General features: G+C 25.8%; 3 protein-coding genes across 4 annotated transcripts; 2 read left to right on the top strand and 1 right to left on the bottom strand.

Moving 5' to 3' along the window:
- Positions 1–218: 218 nt before the first annotated feature.
- LOC118440960 (metalloendopeptidase OMA1, mitochondrial) lies at positions 219–3,098 on the top strand. Its single transcript, XM_035864732.2, has 8 exons — positions 219–535; positions 1,188–1,551; positions 1,623–1,762; positions 1,862–2,035; positions 2,109–2,216; positions 2,310–2,510; positions 2,594–2,770; positions 2,856–3,098. The coding sequence occupies exons 2-8, from the start codon at positions 1,200–1,202 to the stop codon at positions 2,955–2,957; spliced, it is 1,254 nt and encodes a 417-aa protein (XP_035720625.1). The 5' UTR covers positions 219–535; positions 1,188–1,199; the 3' UTR covers positions 2,958–3,098.
- A 1,308-nt stretch (positions 3,099–4,406) lies between these two features.
- LOC118440838 (nuclear RNA export factor 1) lies at positions 4,407–9,944 on the bottom strand. The gene is made up of 10 exons (XM_035864467.2): positions 9,697–9,944; positions 9,085–9,389; positions 8,921–9,007; positions 8,601–8,844; positions 8,340–8,533; positions 8,154–8,266; positions 7,738–7,774; positions 7,359–7,594; positions 7,015–7,183; positions 4,407–6,927 (listed from the first exon to the last, which is right to left on the bottom strand). The coding sequence occupies exons 1-10, from the start codon at positions 9,773–9,775 to the stop codon at positions 6,490–6,492; spliced, it is 1,902 nt and encodes a 633-aa protein (XP_035720360.1). The 5' UTR covers positions 9,776–9,944; the 3' UTR covers positions 4,407–6,489.
- A 650-nt stretch (positions 9,945–10,594) lies between these two features.
- On the top strand, positions 10,595–19,973 carry mon2 (Mon2 homolog, regulator of endosome-to-Golgi trafficking). 2 transcript variants are annotated; one of them, XM_035864333.2, is made up of 25 exons: positions 10,595–10,907; positions 11,127–11,258; positions 11,373–11,555; positions 11,647–11,883; positions 11,945–12,070; positions 12,153–12,350; positions 12,443–12,695; positions 12,768–12,921; positions 13,186–13,425; positions 13,511–13,797; positions 14,006–14,376; positions 14,456–14,668; positions 14,790–14,965; positions 15,075–15,237; positions 15,359–15,506; positions 15,646–15,899; positions 15,992–16,126; positions 16,222–16,472; positions 16,557–16,719; positions 16,795–16,938; positions 17,020–17,333; positions 17,425–17,609; positions 17,773–18,016; positions 18,190–18,266; positions 18,374–19,973. In XM_035864333.2, the coding sequence occupies exons 1-25, from the start codon at positions 10,788–10,790 to the stop codon at positions 18,541–18,543; spliced, it is 4,938 nt and encodes a 1,645-aa protein (XP_035720226.1). In that variant the 5' UTR covers positions 10,595–10,787; the 3' UTR covers positions 18,544–19,973. The 2 variants fall into 2 exon arrangements, with proteins under 2 accessions (XP_035720226.1, XP_035720225.1); XM_035864332.2 differs by having other exon boundaries at positions 18,184–18,266; positions 18,374–19,971.
- Positions 19,974–23,607: the final 3,634 nt, after the last annotated feature.

Consider the following 23,607-nt stretch of genomic DNA (forward strand, 5'->3'; position numbering starts at 1 on the left):
TTAAACTTTAAATAGATCATTAATGTTTACGCAATTTAGATTTAATGTATATCTTATGAGTTATTATTAAATAGCAACATACAAAATATATATACACGTACACATATATATTGATATATACATATGTGTACATATATGTTTTTTTTCGATTTATCCGAATTCTGTAGATAATGTAGAATACTTACCAACTCGTTACATAAAAATACAATTAATCTTTTGTCATTTTCAAATGTCATGCTCTATCTTACCAACTAGTCATTAGAAAAATATAGTGGTGTTGATGCTGGTAGAGATTAAAACTACGAAATTTTTGTATTACTGCATTAATTCAAGTTCGATAACTATAAAAGCTACGTAATTTTTTGATACAATAAAGTTTCAAACGATTAAGTCACTGATAATATTACAATTTATGTGATGTGCTATGAATAATATTGATTATTCAGATTTCATTGCATAAAGGTTACTGTGTATACAAATTCATTTAATGATAAAGTATATAAAATTATTTTAAAAAATAAGGATTTTGTCTTATGTAAGTAATTTTTAATATAACTGAAAACGTCAACATATAAAATTTAGAGAATTTATATAACATGTATGAACATAGTAAAAACATGAAAATATAATAAAGTCTTCTAATAAATATGTTATTCTCTATAAAAATATTAAAAAATATAAAGAAACGTGTATATTATATAATAATACTATGTACCGAAGAATTATAACGCTACATAGCAAACTATTACAATGACAAGATCGTTATAAGTTATATAAAATTTTAGTTAGACGCTTCATTGTTTGTTTGACATTTCAGTCAATAATTTCAATATTGTATTTTTGAAAATTACATTGAGATTGAAACAATAATAAATTGTTCGACAAGGCTGTACAACATAAATTATTTTTAGGAATTATTTCTATGGAGTGATTTATAGATTTAATATAAATTATCTATTGTCGATAATATTATTTTTGTAATATATTTAAATAATTATGAAATATATTTAAAAAATGTCTATGCACATAATATAAAAAGAATATATATCTCCTATTGGAGAAAATATTGTATAATTTATATAATTTCTCTCTTTCTCTCTTTGTAATTATTTTATATTTTTATTTCTATCTTTAGAAAAAGATTATTGAACAAATCTAAGATAGGAATAATTCTATCATTTTTACAGTAATTTTTCAATATGTTCTGGATACAAAAAGCAATAAAACTTCGTCATATCCACTATTTTAAAATAAAATCTATGATTTGTATAATTCCAAATCATCAATCTATTAGATATTCTAAAATTTGTATATTACGTACAGAGTTATCTTTAAAGCAATTAAAAAATATAAATTATCAAAAAATATGTGATTTTCATACATCATCTAAATTATGCATACCACCAATTTTTGCTGTTATCTTACGTCCAATTTTGAGATTGAGTGCATTTATACTTGGACGTGGTATTAAACGATGGTGGCAAAAGAAATCAACAAAAGAACAAGAACAATATAAATTGTTGTTTAGAGAAAACAGAAATATATTTTTAGGTAAATAAATTAATATATTTTATGAAAATAATAATATTATAGAAATCGATTTTCTATTTATAATTTTCTAGGATCGTTGGTTTTATTATGCTTAATGTTTATTGTTTATTATTTAATGCACATTGAAACTGATCCAATAACTAATCGAAAGCGATTTATAATATTTAATAGAAAAGAACAAGCTGCATTAGGCCAATTAATTTTTGAAATGGTGAGATTTAGGTGTTACATATGTTATTGTATGTTTAATTATAAACATAATTAACAAAATATCTTACTGAAAAAGTGTTACATTTTATTTATCTTTCAGCATTTAGAGGAACATAAGGCATCATTGGTAGGAAAAGATCATCCTGCATATAAAAGACTTATTAAAATTATAGAAAATATATTGGTTAAAAATAAAGACTTGATTTCTGTTGAGAATAAAAATTGGACGTTAACTATTGTCGATTCTCCTATAAAAAATGCTTATGTTTTACCTGCACGTATCAAAGAAAGGAAAATTCTATTTTATATTTAAATATTTTTATAATTTTAAGTTAGATAATTTTTAGGAAAGAAATATATTTTTCTTCTTGGGTGTTCTGAACATTGTCGACAATGATGATCAATTAAGTATTATACTTGCTCATGAAATGGCACATGCATTGTTATTGCATTCGGTAATTAATAGAAAAATAACAAATTATTTCTAATGTCAATTCTGTTATTGTAAGCTGCTAGTAATAACTAATAAGGTTTCTATGTATCAATAGGTTGAACAATTTTCACATGCACTATTAATAGATGTTTTAATGACAATTCCCATTTTATTACTTTGGGCAAGTTTTCCTGATTCATTAGCATTTTTTTTACACATGATTGGGCAACATATCGTAAATCTTTTACATAATTTACCATATAGTAGATCATTAGAAAATGAAGCTGATGAGGTGGGATTAAATTTAGCTGCAAAAGTAAGTCATTTAGTAGTTCCAATCTTAGAGACATATTGTATCATACAAAATCTACAAAATGTAGAACATATGGTTTTTTCAAGGCCTGTGTAGATGTACGTGAAGCAGTTGTATTTTGGGGTACTATGAGAATGCTTTCAGAAATGAAGTTAGCATCCAATATTGTACCTTGGTTATCAACACATCCTGCTCATGGAGACAGAGAGCAAAGTTTAAATAAGAAAATGACAAAGGCAATAGAATTAATGAAATCATCTGGTGTACGTTTTTAATAAGTATTATTTTGTAGTAATAAGATATATTTAATTCTTTTTCATATATAAAATATATTACACTGTTTTTCAGTGTCCAAAATTAAATCCAATTGATCCAAGAAAACAATTTTACGAACGTACTTTGAAAGACCACGAATTTTATTTTAAACAAAAAGGAATAATAATAACATAATGTACATAAGGTGTAAACGATACAGAAGTTTATAGTATATAATATGTTTAAGAAACATGTGTATTGTAACTTACAATCAACGTATTATTTTTATAAAATAGTTTTGTTCATAATAGTATTTGAAGATTTTTTATTTAAAAAAATCAATAATGTTATCTTTGATCGTTTGTTATAATGTGAAGTTTTATATAATAAATTTATATATTATAAAATTATGATTTGTGTGTACAGGTATATTAAATTTATGCAAAAATGTAATTTTATATATACAAATGATATTTTTTCGTTTTATTGTATATTCATATTTACAAAACTAACAATGATATGAGTAATTTATACATAGACAACGATATTTATACCTTCGTATACAAACAAATACAAACATTTATGTGTGCATACATACATAAAGGATTTTAATATTCATCAATTTGGATTCAAAGGTTTTAACAGAATAAATTTATATATATGTGTATGTGTGTGTTAGAAGAACTTCTTTATAAATATAAACGTAAATGTATTAATTATTTACGTTTGTTAATTTACAAAATCAATGTTAGAAAAAATATTAGTAGTCATACTAAGGTTTTATTATCTATATATATCACAATTTATTTTCTAAAAAAATAAAAATCAAAAATATAATTGTATATACTGCTAATTACAACTATAATTTTCTGTGAAATGTGAGTATAAATTATTTGAAGCATGTTTTTATAAAATGTAATATATAGAATATAATTAATATTTTTTTTATAAGCTAAAGAAAAAGCAAAATTATATAGAAATCTATTTTTATAAGCATTATTAGCTATTTTGCTAAATGCTCCCCAAGTTAATCCTGTCCATATAATTTAGGTTTTTAGTTTTGAATGCAATTATAGTTTTTTATGTGCATGATGTTTATATGTATATATAAGTATATTATTATCATAATATATGAATACCACATTTACATAGTGGATTTTTTCTACCCAGGTGCTTAGTGTTTTGCTGGCTATAAATTGTTCAGCATAAACATGTATTTTTTTTTCTTTTAAGCGTTTGACATACCACGCTTATATCATGTGTCATGTCGTTCATTATAATCATTTATAGGTGGTATGGACAATGAACTCTTTGAGTTTTTCATTGTATCCATAAATCTTTTAAATTATTGACTAGTGATTAATTGTATCACAGTCTATAATTTGATGTGCACCTGGAAGTCATTTTTATTTTTGCATTCATGAAAGAAACGTTTATATGATATTTTTTAAGAAATAAATCAAAAAATATTAATTTTTCAAACCTCACGCATTTTTAACCACAATTATACTATATTAACAATAACAGTATTCATAATAATAATAATAATAATAATAATAATAATAATAATAATAATAATAATAATAATAATAATAATAATAATAATAATAAGAATAATAATAATAATAGTAATAATAATAATAGTAATAATAATAATAATAATGATGTGATAATAATTATAATCATAAAAATACGATAAAAAGGTAAAAAAAACTTCAGATATTTACGAACAATTTATACTCACATTTTACTTTAAATTTTCCTGCAAAAATGTAGAAATTCTTATAATATATCTATAGCATTGGTTTCCATAAATTCACCTTTTTTGTATGAGTAATTACGCATCTATTGTATAAATCTAACAAAATTTTGTAATTAAAACAATTTTTAGTAATTTCTGTTTACTTCCATAAAATTAAATAAAATTTGTTTACTATGTTCGTTTAAGAATAATTGATCTGCGTTGATATTATAATTATACATATCTCATCTGTGAATTATTGAAAAATTTATGTAATTTACGTATCCTTAGAGTTTTTTCGAATATTTTGTCTTGAGATATGTAAAATTTGTTTACGTATATTGCTTATTTAAAATTAATATATTACTAAACAATTTTTTTTTATCTTGTAATGACATACTGTATGTGTGTGTGAGTAATTTTACTTTCAGAGTAATATTAATCTCTTATAAAATATTTTAGAGATATAATATAAGTATATATTATTACTATGTATGCTGAAGTACATTCTTAAGAAATTTATTTTTTCAAATTTAACTTATATAAATTGTGAAACAAACATAGTAAGCAATATAGGTAAAATAGTATTACATACGTAATACTTTGAAACTTCATTTTCACATATAACTCTGAAAGTTTATAAATAGGATAGACAAATATAATATGTAGATGACATGTGTTATTTGTAACATATGATTAGATTTATGTACAAAGAAAAAGAAACAAAGTATTTTTTCTTATTTTGCACACACACACCACATATTATATACCATCAGATCAAATATTTTATAGCTATATCAAACATGGAAAAGAATTTATTTCATGTATAGCTTTGTAATCAAAAGTGACTATTCATGATGATACAATATAAAAATTAAGCTGAATCTTTTTTATCAATGTAATAAAATATTATAAATCATGAATAACCAACAGAAATATAATAATAAGCAATTTGCAGATATTGCATATGCAGCAATATGTTATATGTAATTTGCAAAGTGAAATTTTTGTAAAGATGACATATAGTTGCATTGAAAAAATATTAAGTGATATTTTTTCATTTTTTGTATTATTTAGAACAGAGATGTGCAAAGTTGGCTCACAGAGCCAATTATTCCTTATTCTCACTATTTATTTTATTTTTCTTTAGCGAATTCTCACTTCTACCAACGCTGTCATGCAATTAACAAAAGCAGTATTTATGATTTTTTGACATTCTGACTTATTTATACTTGGACTTGTCTTGAAAAGCTCTATCACATGCTATAAAGAAAAGCAGTAAAAAAAAAATCCTACAAAATATTATTCGAGAAAATTAAATACTGCTTTTACGTTTTCAGGGTACTACATCATAAAGAAAAGCATTTTGTACCAATAAAAAGAATAAAGGCAGTATTTTCGAAAAATTTGTTCTCGTTTGATTTTTTTGACAAGTCTAAAATAACTCCTCAAAAACTTTGAAGGTGTTTTTTTTTAATTAACTCTCTTGGAGTTACTGCCTTTCATGATTGCATGCCAGAGCAGCAAGCGTTTATTTACTGTTATTATTTTACCACACTATGATATCTTTCGTCTACAAATAAATAGATCATATGTGATTTATAGCATTTGAAAATGCTGGAGAAGTCAGCATACTCTAATAGAAATAATAAAATAACAATAGTAGGAAAATAATTTCTTTTTCCACAAAAAGTTTGCACATCTCTGATTTAGAATATAAACTTAAAGCTGATGTTGTATACTATATTCTAATCTATGTTTAATTGCAAATGTCTTGAATAAACATCTTATCTAAAGAATAATGAATTAAAAACATTTAATTGTTTTTTCATTTTTCTTTAGTTAAAATTAATGAAATATAAAATATTATTATGAAATTTTATGAATACCCAAGACTTCAGCACCTTATTCATATTAAGTAATATGTCTTCAAGCAGAAAGACATGAATCTGAAACATCTTTCTACCTTTTTAGTGATAGCAAAATTTACTTACTAAACGCTTCTGATGGTATTTGTCCTCGCTTAAAAAATTCTTGAAATGCAGATACAGCATTTTCATAATTCCACTGAACTTCTTGCAAACATTTTAAACTCCATTCCAGATTCATGTTTGTCTGCTGACTTAATGTTACAGTCATTTGTTGTTTTACTTCTTCTGATAATTGAGGAACTGTTGCTTCTACACCAGAATTTGATGTTTTAGATATCGAGGGGCCTTCAGACATTTGTGCTTCTGCAGGATGATTTGATAAAAGTTTATGTTGCATTTCAGTTGGATGACTGATATGTAACTGTTCGTTAAGAATACAATATCCGTTTCCTTTTGGCACTATAATAAATGTCCTGTTAAAATATCGTAAAGGTTCATCTTTACTATTCAGCTCTTTAAATAATCCTGTTACTGTGATTAACATTATTCCTTCCTAGAAAATAATCAGATTAATTTAAAATATATCATATACTTAGTATACATTTATAGTTTCATTTCCATATGAATTTAAATATCTTACAGTAACTAAAGTAATATCCATTGTGAATGTATGTAAATGATGTCTAGTTTGTGGCATTTCTGAGATAAATGAAACCACAGGCAATCTTCCTTGTTTTAATAATTTTTGTCTTTTGTTAGTATCGTTTACTCTAAATAAATTTCTATTTTCCAAGATGTATGTACTCAATCTATAAAAAGAAATAAAAATTTGTAATATATTTTAGTTATATATTGCTGTAATTTTTAAGATCGATTTAAATTCTATTTAAAGTTAAAATAAACAAAATTCTATATGTGGATGTTTATTTTATTATACATTCAAATCATAATTTATGATCTTTTTAATATGAAATATTGACTTACTTATTCGGATTATGAGGATGAGTAGTTACTGTTAAACTGAAGCATGCATGTTCATCATAAGCATCCAACAGTGGTTGGCGGTTAGCACTATCAAAAATCATAAAATACTGTTGCAGAAATTGACTTGCTACTTCTTGGGCCTTGGTGTCTGTAGTGAATATTCGTTGGGTAGGAGGTATCTTTGATGTATCATCCGCAACATCGAATAAGATTGGACGTGGTAACTCCATACCATCCTTTCAAAATATATTATATATATTTGTTGTATATTCAAATAATTATATCATTAACCATATTATATATATATATATATATATATATATATATATATATATAATATATATATATAATATAGCTTTAACTTCAAAATATATCTTACCAGTCTCAGGAGCTTGGGAAATCTTTTCCGCACATCACTATTGCCAAGAAAGAAAAGCCAGAAGCCCGGAAGCTCCAAATTAATTGTAAATAACAAAAATATTTGCCTTATTATTTCATAATTTAATAATTAAGATAATAGAAAAACTTACTATCGGTATATGCTCATGAACTAATGTGAACTTACATTAGACAACATTAGAAGTATTGTTGAATATTTATATAATTTTGAATATGTAATGAAATTTAATTACATATAAAAATGTATGGAAAAAAGAGCAGCATAAAATCTGAACATGTAATTAATACAATATCTTTTGTGTGTGTGTATGTGCGTGTGATGTACATATGTATATATAAAATTTTAAAGAAATTCCTAATTTGAAAAACAACATTACCATTTCAACAATACATTACCTAATATAATCACTCTGTCGAGATTTATACTTGATGCACACAGGATTTCCAGCTAGCCGTAACTCTTCTAGTTTCACATCTTTTAAAACATCCAATTGATTAATTTCTCTTATCTAGAAATCATACATGTAAAAGTAATATATTTAGTATTTGTTTCTTTCATTAAATTTATGAATACATTATTACCTTATTATCACCTATATACAATATTTTCAATTTTGGAAATTTTTTGTGAAGCACATTGAGTCTTTCAATTAAATTAAGTTTGTTGCCATCTAAATTTAAAGCTTCTAATGTGGGAATATGTTCTGAGACAATGTCCAGTACAGTTAGTAACATAACTGGTCGAAACAATGCACAAAAATAGTCAGCAACAAGATCTGTAATACGGAAATAATAAAAATAATAAACAATAAACTTATTTTTTATAATAGACTTGATTCTAACCTGGATCCTGATGAAATCTTGACAAATCTAAAGCATTGTTTTCTTGAACATATCGTTTTACCATAGCTTGCTTTAATCTTTCTTTTAATTTATCATTAATTTCACATTGAGGAAATCCTGGTTTAACTCTAACTTGAAGCTTAAAACCTTCCGTTGTTGTAATTTTACGATCACAATTAAGAAGTGCATTTGCTGTTTTGTGATCATCGACGTAGAAAACAGCTTCACTTCCCATAGCTTTGTACTATAAATAGAAGTTTTAAATTAAAGCTTTTTATTAAATAATGTATGTACTTTCAAAAACATTAAGTAATGCTTACCATAATCGGCACAAAAGTTTCTGGAGTGATATAACTCAAAAGATTATTTATTACATAATCTTTTGTATATTTTTGTCCATATGGTATCTCAAGAAAAATAAATATTATTTAATATGTATATATATATGCGTATATGTGTGTATGTATGACTAATTAATACTTACAATAATTTTGTACCAATTAGCTTCTCCAAGGGTAAGTTGTGGTCTAGGAAGTATACCTCCTCGAAAACCTCTATGTGGTAAAGGACTATTTCTACCTCTAGACAAGCCTCTTCCTCTTCCTCTTACAATAACTTGTCTGTTATTGTTATTATTTGAATTTGCACTCATTGCAATATCGTCATCTAAATAAGCCTCTAATAAACTTCTTGGTATATCTCTATTAGGCCTTGGTTGTGGCTTAAATGATACACGAGGCCTATTACTGTATAATCTTCCTTCCATTCTGACAAGTCTATCATCATGTCCTATACCAATATAATAGAATATTAGATAACATTTTTTTTCTTGTTCGTATTTTTAATATCTATTAAGGTATATTGGACTTCAACTCAATCTTTGCAAAAGAAATTACAAAAACAAAAGATGTTGTGAAGTAAAAAAAAATATTATTAAAGAGATTACATTAAAAAATGCAATATTAATACTTATTTATAAGTCATTTTATAATATATAGAAAAAACGCAAGTGACGAATAAAGTATCAAGAATAAATTATCTATGACGAAGTTATGTGTTATAAATAAAGCATAGTTAGATCGTAAATAATATTTACCAAAGTAATGTTTCTCTTCAGTATTATTTGCTCGTCCACCTCGATTACCCCACACAGATTTACCAGATTTTTTGGGCATTTCGAATTAGAAATTAGATTATACATAAAATCAGAAGTATGAAATATTTAGCATCGCAGTCAATGCAGCAGGTTAGAAAATATTACGATCTTTTAAGAAGAAGCAATACCTTGAAGCCTAAAATTTACGCTGATTAAAGCGCTACTTAGCAGTCAATCTTCGAAGTTCAGTCATGTATAGTGAGTGTACTTCAGGTACATTGATAGCGCATGATGAAAATATACATACCAGTTTGCCTAGTTTCATTTCTATATGTTTTAGATCACTACGTATTATTGGAAAATAATTGGACAAAACTTGAAAAATATATATATATCATTCTCGTCTTGCTTCAAAGAAGATTATAACCAATCATTTTTAAATCTTTTTATATGTATACGTTTTCTTGTAGATACATAGAAATTTGTAATATTATAAAATAGTTTTTATTATAAAAATGAACTTAATTATAATAATATGTTAAAACATATAAATTATAAATTATATATATACACAAACATCGTTTTTAAATATTATATTTTAAGAATTTTCGATGTAACCTTCATCAACTACTGCTACCAATAGAAACATAGTTACATAAAATTTGAAAATTTAGATAGCCAATCATTGGAGGTTACGAAGATATATATTAACAATGATTGGATTATTTGTATCAATTATGAATGTCTCATCCAATTGTTTTAAACTTTTGAAAAGAATATTTTGTCGTAGAAGAATTAGTCTTTGTGATTGGAAAATGAATTAGGACTAGTTTACACATTTTGTTAGAACCAACAATGTAATCATAATTGCGAACTAGATAATTTCGTAAAGGCTAAATTTAATGGATCGTCACTCAGTTGCTGTCATTTCTGATAATCGGCATACGATATGCCAACTCACCTACTATTATGTAGTTATGAAATTTATTATAAAAGTATTAGAATTTGTGACAGAGTATTAATTTATCATGAGCTAGAGTGACGCTTTATATATTTAAATTTATTAAGAAGGGGACACATACTTTGTCACGATGGCAAATACACTCGTCGCAAATAATCAGGATAATACCTCGAAATTCTTAGAATCCCTTCAAGCCGACTTGAAGGTTCTTGCTTCTGAAAGTAAGAAAAAGTATCCTCAAATAAAAGAGGTCAGTTACAATTACTTATATTCTTTTAATACACTTCTATTGCGTTACTTTGAATAAATGTAGGTTAAGTTTCAAGGTTTAACGTTGAAGTTATATATTATACTAATAAGTATAATGTTATATATGTTTTCGATAGAAATAATTATATGTTATAAGCATTTCATATATATCTTTAATACAATCAAAAAATGTATATTAATTTCAAATCATTTTTGTCAGTCATGTGAAGAAGGAATAACAAAAATAAGGACTGCTATGAGTACGCCCGGAGGTCCAATATATTATATTGTAAATCAAATCTTATATCCTTTAGTTCAAGGTTGTGAAAGTAAAGATATAAAAATTATTAAAGTTAGTATCTCTTCTGATAATTATGTTATTATAATATATAAACATTATATTATCTTGATATAATTTAGTATTTATATATTATTAAAAATTAATAATATTATTAAATTCTTTCAGTTTTGTTTAGGTATAATGCAACGATTAATAACTCAGCAAGCCATAGATCAGAAAGGTGCTCGTTATATTACAGATACATTATGGATGCTTATGGAAACAGGAACTGAAGAAGTTAAAGTTTTACAGACTGTAACTCTTCTCCTTACAAGTAATACTATTGTCCATGGAGATACACTTGCAAGGGTAATTAGGAATATATATTAAATTGTAAAAATAAAATGTATATAATAAAACTTTATCTATTGAAGTTATCAATTGAAATTTTTACTTGCAGAATCTGGTTCTTTGCTTTAGATTACATTTTACCAAGGATTGTACAACAATAAACACAGCTGGTGCAACAGTAAGACAACTGGTATCATTAGTATTTGAACGAGTAGTTGCAGAAGATGAACAGATGATTGATCATTCAGAAGTTGAAGAAGTTAACTTGGAGGAATTGAAAACTCCAACGAATCAAGCACCGAAAGGTCTTGGACCTTGCGCTGCTGATGCATATTTAATGTTTCAGGTAATTTAATTAATCTTGTCTTCATACATAAGAAGAGAATTAATAAGTCATTTCTTTAAAGGATTTAGTACAATTGGTAAATGCTGATCAACCATATTGGCTCATAGGTATTACTGAAATGACAAGAACATTTGGTTTAGAATTATTAGAATCTGTTTTAACCAACTTTTCATCTGTATTTTTTAAGGTATTTAAAAAAAAGTTATTTAAATTAATTTAAGCAAAGTAAAATATTTGTAGAATAATTTTATTTGTTTTTTATTACTCAGCATCCTGAATTTAGTTTCTTACTAAAGGAAAGAGTGTGTGCACTTGTAATAAAACTGTTTTCTCCCAATATTAAATATCGTAATTCTGTGCCAGCTTCAATACAACAAGCAACACCACTTGATAAACCGTATTTTCCGATCAGTATGCGTTTGTTGAGAGTTGTATCTATCCTTATACAAAAGTATCATTCTCTTTTGGTAAGTATAAAAAAAGAGTATATATTTTTCACATTGATATAAAAACAATTTGTACTTGTAATAATATCCTAATAAGTATTATTTAATTTTAGGTAACGGAGTGTGAAATATTTTTGTCTTTAATTGTTAAATTTTTGGATCCAGACAAACCTACTTGGCAAAGAGCTTTAGCATTGGAAGTATTGCATAAGATGACTGTACAAGCTGATCTTTTAACAAATTTTTGTGAATGTTATGATTTAAAACCACACGCAACAAATATTTTTCAGGACATTGTAAATAGTTTAGGTGCCTATGTACATAGTCTTTTTGTTAATCCTCAAATGATAGGTCAAACTGGAACAGGTAATTATACTATAAATCTAATAATAAAATAATAATAGATGAATGTGTATAATATAAATTTATTTTATATAGCAACAAGTACACCAGTACCACAAAGTACTGGCTCTCCAATCTTCACAGGTATGCCTGTTGGTCCTGGTATATCTCCACAACCTGGATTTTATTCACGTGGCATTTGGTTACCAGTAGTAGCATCATTTACAAGTGGACATACCAAATCTATTTAGTAAGAATTATTATAAAATTATATAAAATCTAATTTATAATTTGGCATTGCTCCTATTTTTAATTGTATTATTGCCACCACTGTTGTTATTACTGGTTTTACTGCTATAAATCTAATAATGTAATAATAGTAGAAGCAGCATTACTGGTGTTTATAATAATAGTAATTATATATTATTAATATCATTATTGATAATATTAAATTTTTATAAATATAATCAGTGCGATTTACATAATTATAAGTATAGAAAAATATGTGTTTCAGTTTGGAAATGCTTGATAAAGTTGAACCACCACAAATACCAATTGGTTATGGAATTAGTGTAGCTTATGCATGTCTATTAGATATAATACGATCGATTGCTCTTGCAATTAATGGCACAAGAGAAGAAAATGTTGAAAGTCATTATAAACCGACTGAATTTGAACAAAAATTGCATGTACAATTGATCACTTCCAGTTGGTGTGGTTTACTGGCAGCATTAAGCCCATTGATCGATGCAAGGTACTCTTCAAAAATAATAGTATATTATTTTTACGATTATTCATATTCTCCTGATAGTTTAATAAATATCATAAAACATTTTCAGTACTGATGAATCTGCTACAGAAAATGTTTTAAAAGCAATTCAAACATATGCAGCTCTATGTGGTCAACTGGATTTGCAAAGTCCTCGTGATGCATATATTACTGCAATATGTAAAGGTTCTTTACCTCCTCATTATGCCTTAACAGTACTATATAATGCACCTCAAGGTATACCATGTGCACGCACACAAGAATCGAATCAATATAATTTATCTATGGGTGAACCAGATCATCGACATCAAGTTGTTGCTGTTGGAACTCCTTTACCAACAGCTTCTTTACCTGTTGGTATGTAAAAAAAAAGAAGTTTCTTACATATGAATGTAAAAGAAGCATTCATATGTAAAACGACTCAATAAAAATTTCGAATAACTATAATGCGAAATGGTGCAACATACTCTTACGTTTATTGTATTAGGCATCACTCAAGCATGTTGCACTATTATATAATCACTAAATATAAAATATAAATATTAAATACAATAACTATACTTAGGTGCACATCAAGGTCCTGTTATGTTAACTGCAAAAAATCTTCAATGTATGCGTGCATTATTGTCACTGGCACATTGTCATGGCAGTATACTTGGTAGTGCTTGGCATTTAGTACTAACCACTCTTCAACATCTTGTTTGGATACTTGGTTTGAAACCATCTACTGGTGGATCTTTGAAAGCTGGAAGATCTGCTGCTGATCCCAATGCAGTATTAACTAATGCTGTAATGGCAGACTTACCTGTACTTAGTGCTATGTTAAGCAGATTATTTGAAAGTAGTCAGCATCTTGATGATGTGGCTTTACACCATTTAATAGATGCTCTTTGTAAATTGAGTCACGAAGCAATGGAATTAGCATATTCAAATAGAGTATGTTCTAAAAACTTTTAAAAATTGTTGGCTTTTATTTGGATATGTTTAAATTCATTTGTAACATTTTATTTTTTAGGAACCATCACTTTTTGCTGTAGCTAAACTCTTAGAAACTGGACTAGTAAATTTGTCACGCGTAGAAGTTTTATGGAGACCACTCACAAATCATTTATTAGAAGTATGTCAACATCCGCATATTCGTATGAGAGAATGGGGCGTTGAAGCAATAACATACCTTGTAAAAATGGCATTACAATACAAATATCCACAACCATTACGTGATAACCAAGTAAATATTTTTTTAATTATTAATTATCATTAATTAATTATAAAAAAAAATAATCTAAATGCGATTTGTATTAAATATTGGTTGATGAATAGAAATAAATTTTTTAATTTTGTTCTTGCAGAAGTTACAGACATTACTTTTGGGACCATTGTCAGAATTATCTTCAGTGCATCATGGAGATGTCAGACAGCGACAATTAGAATGTGTCTTGCAAATACTTCATGGTGCTGGAGAAACGCTTTTTCATGGCTGGCCGCTAGTTCTTGATATTATTGGAGCGGTGTCTGATCATCATGGGTAATAGTAGATCAAAAATTTATATTGTAAAATTGTATTTAATGATTTTTACATAATAGTAATATTTACTTTAAAAATAGATACTTGATCTAAAAATCTTTGTTTGTAGTGAAGCCTTAGTACGCATTGCTTTTCAATGCCTTCAACTAGTAGTAACTGATTTCTTACCAGTAATGCCATGGCGATGTCTCCCACAATGCGTTGATACAGCAGCAAAGTTTGGGTCACAAACACAAGAATTAAATATATCACTTACAGCTGTTGGCCTAATGGTGAAAACATAGTTTAGTCTATATATGTATATGTAGTCTAAAAAAAATGTTTGAAATGAACTTATTTCTTTATACAAGTAGTAAAGAATTAATTTGTATAGAAATTATTTATAAATTTTAGTGGAATATAAGTGATTATTTCTACCAAAATCAAGAAAAACTATGTATCTCCTTACGTGGAGATTCATCATCTGTATTTCCTGATTTTCCTGGTACCACAAATATTCCACCATTTGATAAACTATGGATGTGTCTTTATGCAAGATTAGGTAATTCAGCTTTTCTCTGCATAACTTATATATTATTATTATAAATTTATTTTTATATTTATATAAAATATATATTTATTATAAAATTATTATTATAAATTATCATTTAAATATATTTTTTCAATTTTTTTTCTATCAGGTGATCTATGTGTGGATTCTCGTCCTGCTGTACGTAAATCAGCTAGTCAAACTTTATTTTCTACAATTTCTGCACATGGTAGCCTTTTACATCAACCAACATGGCAAGCAGTGCTTTGGCAAGTCCTTTTTCCACTATTAGGTAAAGTAAGAAGCTTATCTAATTCAGCAAGCAATGAAAAGGTCGATACTGGTGGAAATATACTTATTCATCATAGTAGAAATACAGCACAAAAACAATGGGCAGAAACACAGGTATGTGTTTAATATATAAAGTAAATATTAAATGTATAAATAGAGAAAATTAGACATTTAATTTTTTAAATGAAAATATAATAATTTTATAGGTTTTAACATTAAGTGGTGTTGCAAGAGTTTTTAATACAAAGCGTCAACTATTACAATTATTAGGTGATTTTCCTAGGGCTTGGTCATTACTTCTTGAATTTATAGAAAATTCTGCACTGAGTAAAAATAACGAGGTATGCACTTCTTATTTAATATATACGATATGATTAAATATATTAATATACAAACTTTAACCAAATAAAAATATATATGTTTAAATCTTTTGTAGGTATCTTTAGCAGCATTAAAGTCATTTCAAGAAATTTTATATTTACAAAAAGGATGTGATAATAATGAAATAACCCATTCGGCTGATTCGGAAGCACTTTGGATAGTAGCATGGCGTGTTTGGCTTAATATTGGTACGGAAAGTACTACACCTCCGCAAGAGAATGAAACAGAACCTTATGTTCCTTCACAAGCTTTTTTGACTGCTCTTGTTCACATATTTCCAGCTGTTTTTCAACATATTAGAAAAAAGTATGTAATTCATTGTAATTTACAAAAGTTTTATCTCTGTTGTATATAAATATATGTTTATATTTTTACTCTTTTTTATTGTAGATTTACAGGGACTGATTTAGATAAATTATGTGTTGTATTAAAAAATGTAGTCGCGGTTCCAGTACATGGCGAATCAACGCCTTATATTCTACCCACTGTACCAGATGTTGTTCTCACACATTTACAAGATGGTGTACTACATTCTATGGAACTTCTTCAAAAGGTGCAATATTACTTTACTAGATACCTTAGTTGGCTTATTCTTCTTGGATATCTAAAAAAATAATCAATTATATAGGAAGCGTTAAATGGACCTGAAAATCTGAGAACAATGATAGTTTTAATATTTCTTCAATTATTAAGTTTCTCCAAACTTGCTTGTGAAGCTCCTACTTATGGTAGAATACCAACTAAACATATTTCACAAATTAGAGGTGTATCTGTACGTATCTGTATCTTTAATTATTGTTTAAATAATTTATGGTAAGCGTTGAAATATCTTTAAGCATCTTTATTTATTTAGGCTGATTGGGTGATAATGAATTATGTTCCTTTTGGAGAAAAAGCATTATCCATGGTTGTAAACTTATATCAAAAGACTGCGCACGAAATGGCTGTAATTGATGGACAAGTATTAAAACACATAATAGAAGCTCTTCATGTGCCTCTCTCTATGAAATATGCATGTCCTTCTTCAACAACATGGAAGTTAGCTGTTACAAGTTTATTAGCTGTTTTGCATACCGGTTTACCATTAGCACGCAAATATCCAGAACATTTTCAAAGCATGTGGCCTGAACTTGCAAGCACATTGGATGACTTTTTATTTCCAAAAAGGTATAATTTTTTTTTTATTTACATTTCCTCGTTTCGTTTATATAAAATATTTTGTACAATTGAAATTTCAATATTTTTATATAATTTTCAGTGTAATAAATGTAGAACGTGGAGCTGAAGAAATTCAAGCAGATGAAGCAGTCGATTGCCAAGTAATGGAGTTACTCAGAGATGAAGTATTACCACATTCACAGTATATACCTCACCAATTTATTTTGCGGGTTGTTATGCTTCTAAATAAAGGATCTATACACTCTGCGACTACAGTGAATATTGGTAATATTTTTAATTTATTACTGTTATATACTTTATTATAAGAAATGGTTTAATATTTAATAATTCATTTTCATATTACTGTATTAATTTCCAAAATATTAACAATTAAGATATAATATTGAAATTTACATTTGATAAAAATAAATATTGTATATGGTTGTAGAAAGTAGCGGTGAAGCGAAATTAAGAGAAGAATTTGCAAAGACATGTTTTGAAACATTATTGCAATTTTCTTTATTGGATGGATTGAATAACGAATTAGAGCCAGACTCTAATAAAACTTTGGAAAATGATGAAGGTGGAGTAGCGGGTCGTTTAGCAGTTACTGCACTTTTACACAGATTCCAAGAAGTTTTACGAAGATTTATTGAAAATGAAAGGCGCAGTGGCAAATGCCCATTACCTAGGTAAAAGTATCAATATATTTAAAAAAAACATTAAATATTTATAAATATATACTTGAATATATTTGATTATATAATATATCGGATTATATTTGACAAATATTAAACAATATGAAATATAAAAATTTTCTTATATATTTAAAATACTTTTTTATGGTGTCTTTTTCTAGGTACAGATTATCTGAAATATCATTTGTTTTAAAGGCTGTTGCTACACTTGTAATATCACTTAAAAAAGCTCCTCCTAATAAAGGTATAAAATGTTAAATATATTATTTATTATATAATTTACTATATAAGTACAATAATAGATCTAAAAAATATTATTACATATAAATTTAAAAAAATATTGTATTTCAGTTGATCGATCCGTATGGGAACAATTAATTGGATTATATCCATGCTTGGTAGAATGCACAATTGCATCTGCTTCAGGTCAAGTAACTCGCTCTTTACGTGAAGCTTTATTACAATATCACGATTTATTAAAACCACCCTTAAATAATACCCCAACATCAACTGGTGTTTGACCACTGTATTCATTTCGGTTGAAATGTAATATTGACACGTCATACTACAAAGTAATCAAATATCGTAAATACGTGAAACATATTTAATGTAATTTTATTTGTATATTATGGACATTTACTTAGAACACGACAATTAGATAAATATCTTATCAAATCGATTAACGAAATCAATGCATATATGTTTTGTAGTATAAAGGAATAACTGACAACGGGAGTTCAAATTTGTATAAATTTTTTAGCAAAACGCGTCTATACATAATGCTTGGCAATCAAAAATAAGCTAATATGAACTTCTTAATATAATTCATATAATCATAGTAGTACCTGCAATCATAAATATTATACACATATAACATAAATAATTTTATAATTGTGCTAACAGTTAAATCATATTATGTTATTATACTTTTTTTGCAAATTTTATTTAATTTTAAGAAAATATTTTAACGAAAATGTTACAAATCAAAGAATGTTTATTTAAAATAAAACAGATTTTTGTTTACATATTAAATATTCATAAAAGTCAATAGATAACATGCATCTTGTAATATAATTTACGATCACTGTCGAATTGCATATATATATATATTATTATATACAAATATACACATAGATATGTGTGTCAGTGATTATAAAAATTAGGTAAAACATACAATAAAAGTCGAGTTACATATGTATTTTATTTTATATTGTTTTAATAATCGAAGAACTTTAACTTAAAAAAAAGGAAAGAACATGTAACTTGGACTACTTTAATAACCACTGGGCATATATACATACATACATTTGGATATATACATGCTATATAGATGCACACATATACTTATACATATATTTTTCAATTGTGTATATATTTGCAGTTCATGGCTGGCTTTTTCAAATCAATAGTGTAAATATGAAATTCTAGGCAACTATATCTGTGTATTACCTACAAGACTATTTTATAAAATGTATGACGTTGATACCTATTATAGTTACTTTTATGTAATATCATAAGTATAAGTTGTAAATAAACTCATGCAAATTCAATAAATATCATAGACATTAATATATAATTTTAACCTATATATTACATATATGCTCATGCATGTTCTTTTCATAGAGGTATTAATAATTAAAAACTTTTATAAGAGACACATTTCAAAATGTCATTTTTATTTAATGATGTATACATTCATGTTATAATGACAATATTTATATAGATTATGACAGATTAGACAATACATAAATGATTATTTCAACAGATAAAAACAAATATTCTTTGATGTGCCCTTTTCTTTGATATTGCAATATGATACTACATCTTTAAAATTATATTGATTATAAACATAGTAACATCACTATAAAACAGAGGATATTTTATTACACTGTTAATAAAAATACCAACTCGAAATAGAACTATTGCTTTTGATACTTATATAATAAATATTTTGCTTATAATAAGAATTATAAAAAGTGTTCATTGTATGTACTGTAAAAATTTAACAAATTATTTAAAAATCTTATCATTTTTAAAGTAGTTTTATTATACTTTTCTTTATTTAAAAATATACTCTGTTTATTTGGAGCATATATTCTTTGTGATTTAATAAACGATAAAATATATTGTAAATATAATCAAAAATGAAAAATACATTTAACAAAGATCCGGGCATAAAAAAAAGACTAATATATTTGCTTATATATACGAATTATACCGTTCACGATTTATTGAATTATACCGAATAGATCGCAATTTTATATTGGACTCTGAAACATATATATGCGTATAGTAATTTTATCTTAATAACTATAATCGCAAGCTAACAATAAGCATTTCTTTTCCATGTATTAAGATAAAATTTATTTGCTTATAGTTGAGTGTGATATACAAAATGTGCAGCATACACAGATGCACACTCACATGCATACACAGTCAGTGTGAAGTTACTTTTGCTAAAAAATGTATTTTGTGTACTGCGTACATATATTGTTTAATAGCGAGTAAGAGAAATTTAAGAGATTAACTATTTTCGAAAGCAGCTTCTAAAATATCATAATGATGTACTTATAACTGTTTCTAACTAAGAAAATAAATAACAATTCATCGTATATCGTGGAACGAGTGGATAATTCTCTAATTTTAAGCTTTCTATATGTTATATCAAAGTTCAGTAGCTAAATCTATAAGTATAGTGACACGAAGAAATTACAATAAGTAAAGCCAGCTATACACATTGATTTATGAATATTTGCATAGATACGTTTTTATATGATATAATAATATTGACATCTTCTCCTTGATTTTATTGACATTAAGTAATCTGGTCATTCATTATTCTCCTCTTCTTACATAATAAAATGTGTTATATTTAAAGGCAAGATTACATTGAGTTTAATATGTTGAGAGCGCAATAAAGAAGAATGACATATGAAATGCTTGTGTAAATATTTTCTTTTATATACTTGCACAAAAATCCTTGAAATTTTATTAATAAATATTGCCCAAACATTGCTTATTCTAAAATAGAATCAAGAATTTTATCATATATGGAAATCAGAATAGACACCATAAATGTAAGTTATAATCTTGATAAAATTTGGATCTTTTCATATTCTGCACGAAAATACAGTGTTGTGCATGGTGTAATAAAGGTAATTTTATTCTATTCATACTAAATGAAATATATATTCATATTTACATTTAAATGCATATAAAATATATAGATTACAAGTTATCATTTAAACAAATATAGTATTCTATAAAAAATATACGGAAAGCATATGTAATATATATATTTTGTTTTCTTCATTAATAACAATAGTAAGACAGTTGTATATTATAAATAAAAATTTATAAAGAAGAATCAAAGCTATCATTGATTTTAAGAGATGCATATATTGCAACGCCATTATACAAAGAAAATATGATTATTTTAAGCATGCTTTTTATTTGTCTTAATTAATAATATTATTAATTCATTAACTTTAATTTTCTTTTATTGTTAATTATTGTCAGTATTTTAGATTGCATTTTTGTAAACTTTATAATAAATTAGATTGTCGGTAAAATTAATGTTCCTAAATAAAATTTAAATTATAATTACGTATTATTACGATAATATAACATAATTATAATTGATAAGTTAAGTATATTTTTATGTCTTCTACAATAAAAATATACATTTAATATATTTTAATAAATAAATGTGAAATGTTGAATTAATCAGAAAATAGATAAATTATGATATATGAACTTTGGATCTCATGAATGTTTAAAAGTTTTTTATATTTCTCTGTTTTCAATTTCAATTAACTTTGTCTAACATACATAAGAAATAAATAATGAATATTTTAACACTGTAAAGTAATATCTACATGATTTCTTTCGCTATATAATTATTATATGATGTGCCCAGTCTTGTACCTAACAATAACAAATGGCGCGCACAACTACATCATGGAACGCAACACGCTTAGATTACACTTTCCTTATTGTATCATCTATATTTAATTTTATTGTCATATATTTGTAATTTGTTACATTTTATTGTAGGCATACATAGCCTTATTCACTAATTGATAAAGCTTTTCAGGCGAAAAACCTGAGTAGTTGCGTATTATTTTAGATTCGGAATTACTAACATATAATAAATAATTACACTTTAGCAACAAATTAACGAACTTAATAAATTCTATTAATCTTAATATCTTTAATTTAATAACATCTTTAACTTCTTAAAGAATAATTTTAATTGTCTTATAAATTATTTATAAAAAAAAATTCAACAAAAATATAGAGATAAATAAATTAAAAAGAAAAAAAAAATTAAATAAATATATTATTTGAATAATTAATTTAATAAAATTTCAATATACTTATTCTAATGCAGCTAACAAAAATGATCGTATATAAATTGCGATTTGTGTATGTTCGCGCGTGCGTGTGTAATTTTTTTTTTGCGAACTCAGTCATAGTATTATTGTAATAATATCGAACACGTTTACGCGGCATTTATTAATGAGTGCGAATACACATGTACGTACGATATGTGTAAACGCGCGCGTGCGCATATAACTACAAATTGTTAATTAAATTACTCTTCAGATACAGCAGTATACATTGAATTTGTATAATGTATCCATGTAAGTAAGCAAGATTTGTATTATGCAGATAATATTGTCGTTTATAAGGCATAATGTAAGCTTTTTATTCATTCTCTAAGATCCCATTGCTCTCATTTATAATGTCAATGTTTATTTATGTTAGTGTTTGACTGTATGTATTGAATATGTAACCAATCGTGTGCCATTAAGATTTTGTATTATTCTTTTTTTTCCTTGTAATTTTATTATAATAATTTTTAGAGAACAGTCTCAAAAAGTGTATCAGGCACTGACAATAATAAGTCATGTCTACTACAAATTATAATGAAAGAATAAAAATGTTGTGAATTTGTATATTTTGATAGATACGCATGTATGTGTGTCTTTGTGTATTGAATATACATATGAGCTTGTAAGAATAAAGATAAAAATTCAATTAGCTATTGTTATCGTATAAACAATACTAGAGTATACATCTCTTTTGAAAAGACAAATCTCGAGATATTTATATTCAAAAAATAGACAATTGCAATGAATTAAACACTCGTACATAAAAATGCATTTTCGTGCATAATATTATGTCAAAATGATTACAAAAAGAAATAAAAACTTTAGAGATATCGTCTACATGCAGTCAAAATAAAATGAAAATTAATATATAATTCATTGGAAAAAATGTATCCTGAGAGTAGGTAACTATTTCTTATACATTCTTGCATTGTCAAATTGTACAAGCTTTGTACATGAATATAATGAGAATTTGCAATTACATTACTTACATGCTTTTTACAAGCTTTGTCTTAAGAATAATTATTGTCTTTTTGCAGTTCAAATACACGCAAATAGTGTACTGCAATCACTTGGTTTTTAAAAGGATGTACCGTAGTAATTTCAATATATATGTATAGAGTTAAGTATACTATAAATGTAAATATCACTATATTTTTTATTGTCCACATATTATGTAAATATCATTAA

This window comes from Vespa mandarinia, chromosome 6, assembly GCF_050613455.1.
Source record: "Vespa mandarinia isolate Hongniang chromosome 6, ASM5061345v1, whole genome shotgun sequence".
In the NCBI taxonomy this organism is placed as follows: domain Eukaryota; kingdom Metazoa; phylum Arthropoda; class Insecta; order Hymenoptera; family Vespidae; genus Vespa; species Vespa mandarinia.

Bases quoted from the DNA above. Each gene is read 5' to 3' on its own strand.
- LOC118440960 (XM_035864732.2), top strand. From the start codon at position 1,200: ATGTTCTGGATACAAAAAGCAATAAAACTTCGTCATATCCACTATTTT. The intron at 2,217-2,309 runs GTAATTAATAGA...ATGTATCAATAG, and splicing joins ATGCATTGTTATTGCATTCG to GTTGAACAATTTTCACATGC. The intron at 2,511-2,593 runs GTAAGTCATTTA...GGTTTTTTCAAG, and splicing joins GATTAAATTTAGCTGCAAAA to GCCTGTGTAGATGTACGTGA.
- LOC118440838 (XM_035864467.2), bottom strand. From the start codon at position 9,775: ATGCCCAAAAAATCTGGTAAATCTGTGTGGGGTAATCGAGGTGGACGA. The intron at 7,184-7,358 runs GTAAGTCAATAT...TTCTTTTTATAG, and splicing joins CATCCTCATAATCCGAATAA to ATTGAGTACATACATCTTGG. The intron at 6,928-7,014 runs GTAAGATATTTA...ATTATTTTCTAG, and splicing joins TGGATATTACTTTAGTTACT to GAAGGAATAATGTTAATCAC.
- mon2 (XM_035864332.2), top strand. From the start codon at position 10,788: ATGGCAAATACACTCGTCGCAAATAATCAGGATAATACCTCGAAATTC. The intron at 13,426-13,510 runs GTACTCTTCAAA...AAACATTTTCAG, and splicing joins AGCCCATTGATCGATGCAAG to TACTGATGAATCTGCTACAG. The intron at 16,720-16,794 runs GTGCAATATTAC...TCAATTATATAG, and splicing joins CTATGGAACTTCTTCAAAAG to GAAGCGTTAAATGGACCTGA.